Source organism: Trachypithecus francoisi, unplaced genomic scaffold (assembly GCF_009764315.1).
Source record: "Trachypithecus francoisi isolate TF-2019V2 unplaced genomic scaffold, Tfra_2.0 Lachesis_group19, whole genome shotgun sequence".
NCBI lineage: Eukaryota > Metazoa > Chordata > Mammalia > Primates > Cercopithecidae > Trachypithecus > Trachypithecus francoisi.
The window spans coordinates 4,443,941-4,456,020 of NW_022681464.1; the positions used below are offsets into that span (position 1 = coordinate 4,443,941).

A 12,080-nucleotide genomic window follows, 5' to 3' on the forward strand; every position below is an offset into this window, starting at 1 on the left:
AGACCATATTATTGCAGAAAGGCAATTCAGGATAATTCCCCTATTATCTTGTTGTATTTATTATTCCTAAATAACTGGCAATTCCATCTTAAACTACGGTGCAAAACCTAAATGCATTAAGAAACTAATTTGGAAATAATAGTTTCCAAATTATAATGCATAAAAATGTTTTTTTTTAAATAAAAACGTACTTAGGTTTTTGAGTGGAAACAGCTATCAATCTTCAATAGGGCTTTTTAAAGCCTCTGCACCAGCAAATAAACCTTTCACGTTAACTACACACTTGTCGCTTTGACAATCTAGTTTGAGAAATCCTAACAGTAGTTTGGGACAAGTGATGGAGCCACCGCCCTCCACTCTACACCAATTTCACTCTCAGTACATGTAGTGCTAACAGTAAGATCAACTATGTCTTTTATTAGGAAGCATGTTTTATTGGGGGCAAGGAGGGGTTCAGTTAGGTGCTAAGAATGTGTCCTGCATACCGCCGTCACTCTCAATACTCAAAAAGTAAACATATCAAAGCCAGAAGCGTAAACTGGCATGACAAGACTAGGAAGAGAAAGTAGGAGACAAAGAGAAAACTGAAATTGGCTGGAGAAAATAAATTAAGACAATTTACAACTTTCATTTAGACCCTAAGGCAACACATTCCAGCCGACCCAACGCGCTCAGCCGGGGCGACCGTGAAACTACCCGAGAACAACAAAGAGGAGCGGCGGCCGCGGCAGGAGTCCCGTCTGACTTTAACTTGATTCTCCCACGAGCTGCAAGCGGACGTGGGGGCCGGAGGGACGCAAGGCACCGCCGCCCGGCCCGGCTCGTCAGGCGGCCGCGGTCGCCCTCCCAGCGGCTTCCGCGCGCTCCCCGCCGCCGCCGCAGCCGCAGCAGTCGGGAGCCCGCCCCGGGGCGGGGAAGCCGAGGGCGGGGTGCGCGGGCCCGGCCAGGGGAAGGGGAGGGGACATGGCGCGGTTACCTGGGCTCGGGCGGTGGCGAGGGGAGTCCGCTCTCCCGCCGCTGCTGGTCCGCGGACGCGCCGGGCCCGTCGCTTTCCCCGGCGGCCCGAAGAGCTCCTCGGCCCCCGCCCCGAGGCGTCCCGGCCAGGCCGCCCCTCCTCAGCGCCGCGCCGCTGCCCGCGCGGGCCGGACCGCCTCGAGCTCCCGAGCCGCCCCGCGGCGGGGGGCCTCTCTCGCTGGGCGCCTGGCTCCCCTCACCCGCTCCCACCCCCTGGGCGGCCGCGGAGCAGAAGGGAGGGCGGGAAGGGCCTCCCGAGGAGAGCGGGAGGGCGCGAACGCAGGCTCCGCCACCCGAGCCGCTCCGTTACCGCAGCAGCGACGACGACCAGGGCCGTGTTGTTGCTGCCAACTTGTCGAGAACACACTGAGCATGCGCGCGCGGGGACCACATCCGGGTAATTTCAGGGTTTGGCCCTTTTCCCCCGCAGCTTTCCTTTCTCCCGGCTGTCGCCGCCTCCCGCCCCAAGTGACGGCGAGAGTCGCTCTGCGCAGGCGCCTGCAGGGCAGCGCCAGCCGAGGGGCGGCTCTGAATCCCGGCCTGGGCCTGGGCCTCCGCGCGGGCAGAGGCGAAGGCCTGCTTGAGGGAGTGGTCGCCGGGAAAATTGGCATCTCTTGGCAAAACAGTTCCCAAGGAGCGCGGGAGAGCTCGGCGTAGAGTGGGCGTCCAGTAAGTGTTTATAAATAGCTATTAGCCCGGCCGTCGTTGTTTTTTTGTTTTGTTCTGTGTTGAGGACCTGCGTAGGCACAAAAATTGGCCTTCAACCACCGATCGACAGCTCTGGGGAGAAGGTGGCTAGGTTGTAGGAGTTCACTTAGGGAAGAAACAGACGCTGGCCGCACCTTCCTTCCCTTTCTGGCAGCCCCAAATCACGAGCCCCAGAGGTGTTTGAACTCGAGAGACGCACAGAACAGTCAAGGAATCACATATTGAAGAGCCTTGCCAGGCGTTGCAAGTCTGAGTGGATTTTGTTGGAAGAGATATAGGCGCACTCTCTGAGCTGGAGGGGAACTTCGAATCCTAGGACACACCTGTTAACTAGGTTACCTGTTTGGTGGGGGAAGGCACAGGCTCTGCTTTTGACTTTATGCTTCTTTTATTTCATATTTTTTACAAGACGCATGCATTTCTTTTTCATTTAAAACACATTAATGATTTATTTTCACCAACCAGGAACTACTTTGGAACTACTTTTAGTCCCTCCAAAACTAATGATTAGCCAGTTCTAAAGTCATTTCTTAGGTCACGTCGCCCAGAAACTCTCTACACCCACCGCACGCCTTCACCACTCATACTCAGTGCTTCATACTATCCTCCACATCACTGCCTGGGCCATTCCGTCTTTTACCAGAAAGCTCCTTAAGCTCCAAACTGGTGTTCTCTTAACTCCTGGGATTTATGAAGACCAGTTTTAAGGGAATTCATTTACACATCTTCCACTGCTGTATGTTCTATTTTCTAAAATTGCCCAGCTTAAGAAAGGAGCTGAGGACACAGCATCCCCTTTCAAAACTGTCCTCCCACCTTACAAAAGAAAGTCAAAATTCTCACCCATTACTAATGTGCATTGGATCAATGCAGTACTTACCCAGCAATCCAAAAGGGACAATTCAAAAATCGGTATCTATGCTGAGAAAGTAAATGACCTTAGTGAATGGATATTAAATTATTTTTCAAGTCAGATAGTTTTCAAATCTTTTCTGTCATCGAAACTGAAGGAAGATCTGTCAGCTGATAGATTACAAAACATGATTTGGTAATAGATCAATATGTGATTCTTAGGTAATATACTTCAGAAGAAGTTTTTTAAACATTGAGACATCGTTATAACTAAACTTCTTCCATTCTGTCTGTATTAGTTACCTATTGCTGTATAACAATATCACCAGAAATATAGAAGCTTGAAACAACAAACATTTATGATATTACAGTTTCTCTGGGTCAGGAGTCCAGGCATGGCTCAGCTGGGTCCTCTACAAAGTGAGGCTGGAACAAAGGATCTGCTTCCAAGCTCATGTGGTTGTTGGCACCATTCAGTTCCTTGCATGCTGCAGGACTGAGGGCCTCGGTGCCTTGCAGGCCGTTGGTCCCTCTGTTCCTTGCCATGTGGTCCTCTCCATAGGGAAGCTAACAATATGGCAGCTTGCTTCTTCAAAGCCAGCAACGGGGAGAGTCTCAGCAAGACACTGGTTTCAATCTTATGTAACATCATCACATACACAGTGTCACTCATACTGTGTCACCTTTGCCATACATTGCTGGCCAGAAGCAAATCACAGGCGCCACCTACACTGAAGGGGAAGGAAACACAAAAGCTTGAACACCAGGAGGCGGGGATCATTTGGGGCCTGTTTAGAATCTACCACACCATCTATTTATTTATGCAAATAATATTCCCTATAAGCTCAACCTCTTCTCAGAATTTCCCTTCAGGTACCCTTCACCTTTTTACTTAAGGGAAACCCAACTTTGCCCTGGGACACTGCGCTTTCTTCCACCTATCAAGTAGTGACAACGGTGTTTTCAGCCTTCAACCTCTTAGTGCCTGGAGATGAGGTAGGTTTCCTTCTTGCTTCTCAACATTGCTTCCAGGCCGTCCCCCTCCTCCTCTAAACCAGCAACTTTAAATCTTGCTATCCAATACCTCTATCGCTGACCTCACCCCACTTCATCTCTGCACAATTTGCTCCTGTCAGTCACTCCAATGCCACTTCTGTCCTAGTGCTAGGTGGTTATAAGATCTTCCCAGTACCCTGGCCTCTCAGTTCCTTTTATTCTTCAAGGATCTTCTCTCATTGCTTCAATTTTATGATCTTACAGTTTCTCTGGGTCAAGAGTCCAGGCATCACTTGGCTAGGTCCTCTACAACGTGAGGCTGGGACAGAGGATCTGCTTCCAAGCTCATGTGGTTGCTGGCAGCATTCAGTTCCTTGCAGGCCTCAGGACTGATGGCCTTAGTCCCTTGCTGGCTGTTGGCTGGAGACCCCCACTGTTCACCATTAACCTCAGGTAGACCGTTAGTGCTGTCCAGCAATTCTCTTACACTTCTCTGCTCCACTCTTCTGGATTTTGTACCTTCTCTGTCCTCTAACTTATACATCCTCCCCTTGATCATTCTGGATTTTGTACCTTCTCTAACTTCTAACTTGCACATACCCTAACTAAGCCACTTCCTCCCATGGTCATAATCACAGTAGCCTTATCGAACTCTGCAACTTCTTCATTATCTCAGTTTCAAACATCTCATACCCTGATCACCACCTCAGTTTTCCAGGTCACTCCCTGTAGTACTCTAACTGCGACAATTCTTGAACCCCTCATATCTGCTCTCACCCAGCCTTAACCCCTGGCCAATCACAATCACTCTTACACATGCCCTCAGCCCCTTTGCCTTTCTCTCCCTTTGTTGTGCTTGCCTGGCAAAGCCACAACCCTGATGCAAGCTAGCGCCCATGCATCTGAATGTGGCAAGAGAAGAACGCAATCACACTGACTACTTTCACTTCAATTTCATCACCAGGAACCTCAGGCAGACCCTTAGTGCTGTCCAGCAATCCTCCTTCCCTCCTCCATTCTTCTGGAGTTTGTACTTTCTCTGTCCTCTAAGTTGCACATCCTCCCCTCCATCATTCTCAATTAATAGCCTTGTTTGAGAAAATTGAAGCAATGAGAGAAAAAATTCCACAGAATCTCAGCATCACCCACACCCACATGCCAGCCTCTACTTTGCCTTCCCCACCCTCACATGGTTGAATTGCCATGCTCCTAGCTAAAGGAGCATTGTCACCAACACATAGATTCCAGTCCTATCTTGCCTAATCAGTATCCTCGCTGTCACTCCAGCAATTATCCCCTATTCTATATTATCAATATTTCTCTGCTGGGTCATTCTGGTAAGTTTACCAGCAGCTGTGATTTTTCCAATCCTACAGATTCTTCTCTTGGACCTATTTCTACTGTCAGCTATCACCCATTTCTCTACTCCCTTCACAAGAAAACTTCTAAAAGAGTTTTCTATACTTTATCTGCAGTTCTTCTCCCATTCTACAACAGCAGAATACATCCCATACAATACCATTTATATAAAGTTCAAAAACATGTCAAGCATGATACGTATGTTAAGACTCCATACATACGTAGTAGAATCATTACATGTGAGGTACACATGTGGCGTATTTTAGGTCATCAGCTGAGTGTTAGGTCTCCCATCCTCTCTTAAACTCCATTCATGCTTTCATCCTTACCACACTATCAAAACTACTCTTGTGAAGGCCAACAAAGAACTTCACACTGGCTAAACCCAATGATCTAGTCTCAGTTCTCATCTTGATTGACTTATCTGTAACAGCTGACACAGCTAATCACTTGATTCTCTTTTATTAACCACATCTTCTTGGTTTTTCTCCTTCATTCATGGTTCCTCCTTCCCTGTCGTCTTTGCTGGATTCCATCTCTTCTCTCAAACCCCCTAACTGGGGCTCATTCCTTGAACTCTTTTTCTTTTTCTTTTTTTTTTTTGAAACAGAGTCTCTCTCTGTCACCCAGGCTGTAGTGCAGTGGCACGATCACAGCTCACTGCAACCTCTGTCTCCCAGATTCAAGCAATTCTCCCTGCTTCAGCCTCCCAAGTAACTGGGATCACAGGCACCCGCCACCACACCCGGCTTATTTTTGTATTTTTAGTAGAGACAGGGTTTCGCCTTGTTGGCCAGCCTGGTCTTGAACTCCTGACCTCAGGTGATCTGCCTGCGTCAGCCTCCTAAAGGGCTGGGATTACAGGTGTGAGCCACTGTGCCTGGCCCCTTGAACTCTTTTTAATCTATACTCATTTCCTTGATCACATCCAGTCTCCTGACTGTCAATACCATCTAAGATATATGATATCATCATATATGATGACAACTCCTAAATTTATATCTCCAGCTCAGACCTCTTATCTGAACTCCAGATTCTGATATCCTCAAACACATCACAGACTGAACAATATTCTCCCTTAAACCTGTTGAGCCCACTAGCTTTCCAATCTCATTTGATAACTCTATTGTGCAAGTTGTTCAGACCAAAAACCCTGAGTAGTTTCACTTTAATTTCATCACCATGAACCTCAAGTAAATCCTTAGTGCTCTCCAGCAATTCTAGATTCCCCTTGTTTTCTCACACGCATGTCTAATCCACAGAGCATCCCTAACCACCTCCACTGCTACTCCCCGGCCTCAGCCACCATCATCTCATCTTTGGATTCATCTTCTAAAAGCTCTCCCTGTTCTCATGCTTGCCTCTTCCCAACATAATAGCTAGAGTGATCGTTTTAAAACATAAGTCAGGGCTGGGCGCGGTGCCTCATGCCTGTAATCCCAGCACTTTGGGAGGCCAAGGCGGGTGGATCACGAGCTCAGGAGATTTGAGACCATCCTGGCTAACACGGTGAAACCCGGGTCTACTAAAAAATACAAAAAAATTAGCCGGGCATGGTGGTGGGCACCTGTAGTCCCAGCTACTCCGGAGGCTGAGGCAGGAGAATGGCATGAACCTGGGAGGTGGAGCTTGCAGGGAGTGGAGATTGCGCCACTGCACTCCAGCCTGGGCGACAGAGCGAGACTCCATCTCAAAAAAAATAAATAAGTCAGATATCTTCTCTCTGCTTAAATCCCTACATTAAATGATCCTCATTTCATTTAGAGTAAAAATCTACATCCTTACAATAGTCTAAAGGGTTCTATAAGATGAGTGCCACCACTCCACCCCTGAGCATTACTTCTCTAATCTCATCTCCTATCAGTCATTCTCCAATATGTTCTAGCCTTCCCAATCTCTTTTCTAGTCCCTAGAAGATGCCAGCCATGCCCCCAAGTTAGGGCCTCTGCACTGGCTGTGCCCTCTGCCTTGTACATGTTTCCCCCTGATATCTGCATTGACAACTCTCTCACCCACTTTGGTCAAAAGTTACCTCATTGAAGCCTACCCTGACCTTTTAAAAATCACAGCCCATTCTTAACTTTCACAGTACACCTAAAGCCCCTTTACCCTGCTTTTTCTTTTGCTATAGCACTTCTGACATACTATATGATTTACTCATGTGTTGTGTTTATTGTTTATTGCCTATTACCCCCGACTAGAATGTAAGCTCCATGAGGGCAAGGATTTATCTGTAGTGTTTATCAGTGTATCACAAGTGCCTAAAGTAGCTATTGACACATAGGAGATGCTCAATAAATATTTGTTGAATGAATGAACAAGGTATTTTGTGTTTCTATCCATAGAAGTGAAAACTAGGACTAGGTTTGACCCAATTCTATTTCATTCAGCAAAAATATCCTTTAATTTTAATAGATACCAAAATATGTAATACTTTGTGTCATTTAGATCAATTAGGTATTAAAATTATGCAATCAAAATGAGCTTTTTAAGCTTATCAGAGTCAGTCAATAATTTTCTTTAAAAAAAAATTGTAGCCGGGCGCGGTGGCTCAAGCCTGTAATCCTAGCACTTTGGGAGGCCGAGACGGGCGGATCACGAGGTCAGGAGATCGAGACCATCCTGACTAACACGGTGAAACCCCGTCTCTACTAAAAACTACAAAAAACTAGCCGGGCGAGGTGGCGGCGCCTGTAGTCCCAGCTACTCGGGAGGCTGAGGCAGGAGAATGGCGTGAACCCGGGAGGCGGAGCTTGCAGTGAGCTGAGATCCGGCCACAGCACTCCAGCCTGGGTGACAGCGCGAGACTCCGTCTCAAAAAAAAAAAAAAAATTGTAGGGAAATGCGGTAGGTTGATCAATAAAAGACTCTCCAGCTTAAAATATTATATTAAAATGTTCAGGGGTAACTGGAATGGAAGTACAAGATAAGAAAAATAAAGACTGATGTAAAATTTACTTTAAAGAAAAGCTTGTTCATGTATTTTTTAAATGGATGATAGATGCATTATGATCTTTAAATTTCCTTGGATACATTTAAAGAATGATGTAGCAATCTTATTTTAAAATGCCAATACTTAAGCCAGAAATAACAACCCTTATTAAATAATAGGTTTGTTAAATAATTTATAATTTAAATGAAATAATAATTTAAACTTGTGATGAAACATTTTAGATATGACCTTTAAAAGTACAAGAAGAAACAGTTTTAGCCAAGCATGATGGCTCATGCCTGTAATCCCAGCTACTCAGGAGGCTGAGGCGAGAAGATTGCTTGAGCCCTGGAGTTTGAGGCTGCAGTGGGCTGTGATCATGCCACTGCACTCCAGCGTAAGTGACAGAATGAGACCCTATCTCTTATTTTTAAAAAGAAAGAAAAGAGAAAGAGAAGGAAGGAAGGAGAGAGAAAGAAAGAAAAAGGAAAGAAAGGAAGGAAGAAAGAACAAAACACAGTTTTTCAAATTTCTTGTAGGAGAAAAGCAAGCAAGAAATCTTGAAGACCATAGTTCCAAAGCACTCAAAGGGAGCCAAGCTACTGCCAGTTCCACATAGATCTCTGATAGGGGCAGGCAAAGGCTTGAAAGGTTTATTTTCCTTTTGTTTTATTTAATGGTTTCACCTCTTATGAATAGGAGCTTTCTAAGGGTGAAGAGAATATAGACGTTTAATCTTTTCATCCTAGGGATGGAGACAGAGTGCTCTTCCCTCAAGCAAAGGACCTCCTGGCACAGGTTAGCATCATGATATTTTAGTGTCAACCCAATGTTTTGGGTTTTGTTTTGTTTTGTTTTTTAGAGATGGGGTCTTGCTGTATTGCCTTGGCTGGACTCAAACTCCTGTGTTCAAGTGATCCTCCTGCCTCAGCCTCCTGAGTAGCTGGGGACTACAGGCATGCACCACTGCACCCAGTTTAACCCAGTGATTTTTAAAATAATTCCAGTTACTCCTGAAAATTACTTAACATCGATTAACCTAAACATTACAAGTGATTCCCACATTCCTAAAAGCACTAAAATAAACTCTGTCATCTCTTTGTTTTAAAGTATACAGCCATAGAAATGTATTACCTATTCAAAATATTAGGTTGAAACTTGATTCAAACTTGAGATTCAAAATGACTGGAATCCAGGCTGTGTCTGGAATATCTTTGTTCCTGTCCTTAGGATTCAGTGGTCCTCTAGGAAGGGTGCCCTGCTATGTCAGAGTTGGCTGCCCTTTCTTTCTGCTCCCAGACTAGGCTGTGAGTTCCCTGAAGATAGAGGTTCTCCTTCCCTCACATTCTCTGAGTGCCCAACACTGGGCTTGCCCATGGCAAGTGTCAGAGAAGTGAGAGATGAGGCTGGGAAGATGGATCTGGGGCCAGGCAACAAAGGAAGCCGTGCTGATGAATTGAACTCCATTCAGGACCAGATATGCTTAGATTTTTTTCTTCTTTTTTTACAATCTTATTGAGGTATAATTTACATATTATAAACTTGACACAGTGGACAATTTGATACATTTGGGCAAATATATCCAATGTGCAACCACCACTACCAATCAAATATTAGAACACCTCTATCCCTCCAAAAAGTTCCCTTATGCCCCTTTGCAGTCAGTGCCACCTCCCAGCCATATGTTCCTGTCCCCAGGCAACGACTGCCATGCTGTCTGTTCCTAAGGCTTTATTTTTTCTAGAATTTCACATAAATGGAATATTTCCATATGCAGTCTTTTGTATTTGGGTTCATTCACTCAGTGTGTTGTTTTTGAGATCCAGAATGTTACTGTGATCAGTAGTTAGTTCCTTTTTATTGCTTAGTAGTATTTCATTTTATGTATATGCAAATCCACAGAAACAGAGGTAGATTAACAGATTAGTGGTTGTCAGAGGAATTGAGAGTTACAGGGTTTCTTCATGAGGTGATGGAAATTTCTGGAATTGGATAGTGCTGAGAGTTTTACAACATTGTAAATATACTAAGAGACACTGAATTATACTCTTTGAAATGGTTAAAATGGTGAACTTTAGGAAAATTTTATGCTTAAAAAGCTAGATTTTAGCAAAAAAAGCTAGATTTTAGCAAGCACCACAAGCATGTTACAAGCGAATAACCTTTGCAGTCTCACTGACTTGATTCAAGTCCCCATGTCACTCCTTACTAGCTATGAGACCTTGGACAAATGATTCTAAGTCTCAGATTCTTCTTCTGTGAAGTAGGGGTAAAAATACAGCCCATCTCACAGAGCTGCAGTAAAAACAAAATGAGACAATGCGTGTGAAGCACTTGGCATGGCGCTGCCAAGTGCCCGATCAGTGGCAGCTTCTTGTTTAATCCACCTGCACCTGCCATGTGTCAAGCCCATTACGTGTCTTCATCTATTTGATTCAACATGAAGGAGGGACTATTCCCAATTTAATAGTGATGAAACCGAACCATTAAGAGATTAAAAAGTAACTTGTTCCCATATTGAGGGACATTCTGTAACATAACTAGTCTATAATTTTCAAAAATGTCAATATCATAAAAGACAAAGCCTGAGGAACTGTTCCAGATTAAAGGAGACTAAATACACAGGACAATTAAATGTCATACATAATCCTGAATTGAATCTGGGGAAAATTTTTGCTACAAAGGACCTTACTGGGACAATAGACATGATTGGAAAATAGCTTATAGATTAGACTATAGATATATAATATATTATAGATTAAATATAATAGACTATAGATTCGATAATAGTATTGAGTCGGCGTTAGGTTTCCTGATTTTGATAACTGTAGCATGCAGGACAGAACTAGGACGAGACAACAGAGGTTCCTAGGGTACAAAGTTGAAGGAAGCCCTCTTGAAGGGCCACCCAGGCTCAGGCCTTGTTCGCCTCCCTCTAGTTCTAGCCCTGGTGTTGTCGTGTAGGAAAATGTCCTTGTTATCGGAGCTACACACTGAAGTCTTGAGGGTAAAGACATGCCAGTATATACAATTAACTCTCTAATAATTCAGGAATAATCATCATACATAGGTAGAGAGAGAAAAAAAGATAAAGTATACATTGCAAAATGTTAATAGTTAGTGAATCTAGGTAAAGTATTTACAGAAGTTCTTTGTACTATTCTTGCAACTTTTCTGTGAGTTTGATTTTTTTTTTTTTTTAATTTTAGGTCACTTGTCCCTGTGATGAAGTTCACAGCAGAGCTGGAATTTGAACTCTCTGCCCACAATGTGTGGCATGGTGCCACCTTGCAACCCAAATAGCTCTACCCTGAAGCCAGGGCTGGGAGGGCCTCCTGATCAGATGCTCAGAGCAGCATTTCTCCTACTTTAACATGCACACAGATCACTTGGGAGCATGTTAAAAAGTCCATCCTGATTCCTTGGATCTGAGGGTGGGCTGGAGACTCTCCATTTTAATAAGCTCTCAAGTGAGGCCAATACTGCTGGTTCCAGAGGCAAACCCCTAGACTCCAGGGTCTAGACCTATGTAGGGCCTAAAATCTAAAATGTATTGGGAAGGGGAATAATGGAACACAAATTATTTAGGAGACAGTTCACAGTCATGATTCTACCCACCTAAAATGCTTTTTGATAAAAGTTGACTTTTCAGACATCATTTCCACTGAATAAACATGTCGAGTGACCCTACTGGGTGCCGTATCTTAGAATTCAGAACTGAATGGCAATGGACATGAACTGAAACAGAGTTTGCTCAGGTCTTCCCTTCCCCCAGTAGACGCCAGGTCAGACTTACCTCTAGACAGATTTTAGTCCCTCAGGTGAATTTCCCATCTACCAGTTGCCCTCAGTGTCACAGGTACAAGAGAGAACATCGCAAGCAGGGAGTGCTGGAAATGACAAGTTCATAAAAAACAAAAAACCTGCCAGGCACAGTGGCTCACGCCTGTAATCCCAGCTCTTTGGGAGGCCGAGGCAGACCATTTGAAGTCAAGAGTTTGAGACTAGCCTGGTCAACATGGCAAAACCCTGTCTCTGCTAAAATACAAAAATTAGCCAGGCATGGTGTTATGTGCCTATAATCCCAGCTGCTCAGAAGGCAGAGGCAGGAGAATCACTTGCACCAGGGAGGTGGAGGTTGCACTGAGCTGAGATTGTACCACTGCACTCCAGCCTGGGCAACAGTGCTATGGTGTCATTTCAGTGATAAAATCTATCT

At 44.8% G+C, this 12,080-nt stretch overlaps 2 protein-coding genes across 9 annotated transcripts in view; one reads left to right on the forward strand and one right to left on the reverse strand.

The window, feature by feature from the left end:
- SMAD4 (SMAD family member 4) overlaps positions 1–1,113 on the reverse strand; it is a 61,897-nt gene extending 60,784 nt beyond the window's left edge. For both annotated transcript variants that reach the window (XM_033177702.1, XM_033177703.1), the window contains exon 1: positions 977–1,113. The gene's annotated coding sequence lies outside the window, so the exon portion shown is untranslated. The remainder of the gene's footprint in view (positions 1–976) is intronic.
- LOC117063893 (translation initiation factor IF-2-like) lies at positions 952–11,551 on the forward strand. 7 transcript variants are annotated; one of them, XR_004429154.1, is made up of 3 exons: positions 1,425–1,683; positions 3,448–3,570; positions 11,071–11,551. XR_004429154.1 is itself a non-coding variant. In XM_033177704.1 (2 exons), exons 1-2 carry the CDS (start codon positions 964–966, stop codon positions 11,085–11,087), a joined length of 465 nt encoding a protein of 154 aa, XP_033033595.1. In that variant the 5' UTR covers positions 952–963; the 3' UTR covers positions 11,088–11,551. The 7 variants fall into 7 exon arrangements, 1 of the variants encoding a protein (XP_033033595.1); XR_004429153.1 differs by lacking the exon at positions 3,448–3,570 and adding an exon at positions 3,835–4,023; XR_004429151.1 differs by having other exon boundaries at positions 1,426–1,683; positions 3,435–3,570.
- Positions 11,552–12,080: the final 529 nt, after the last annotated feature.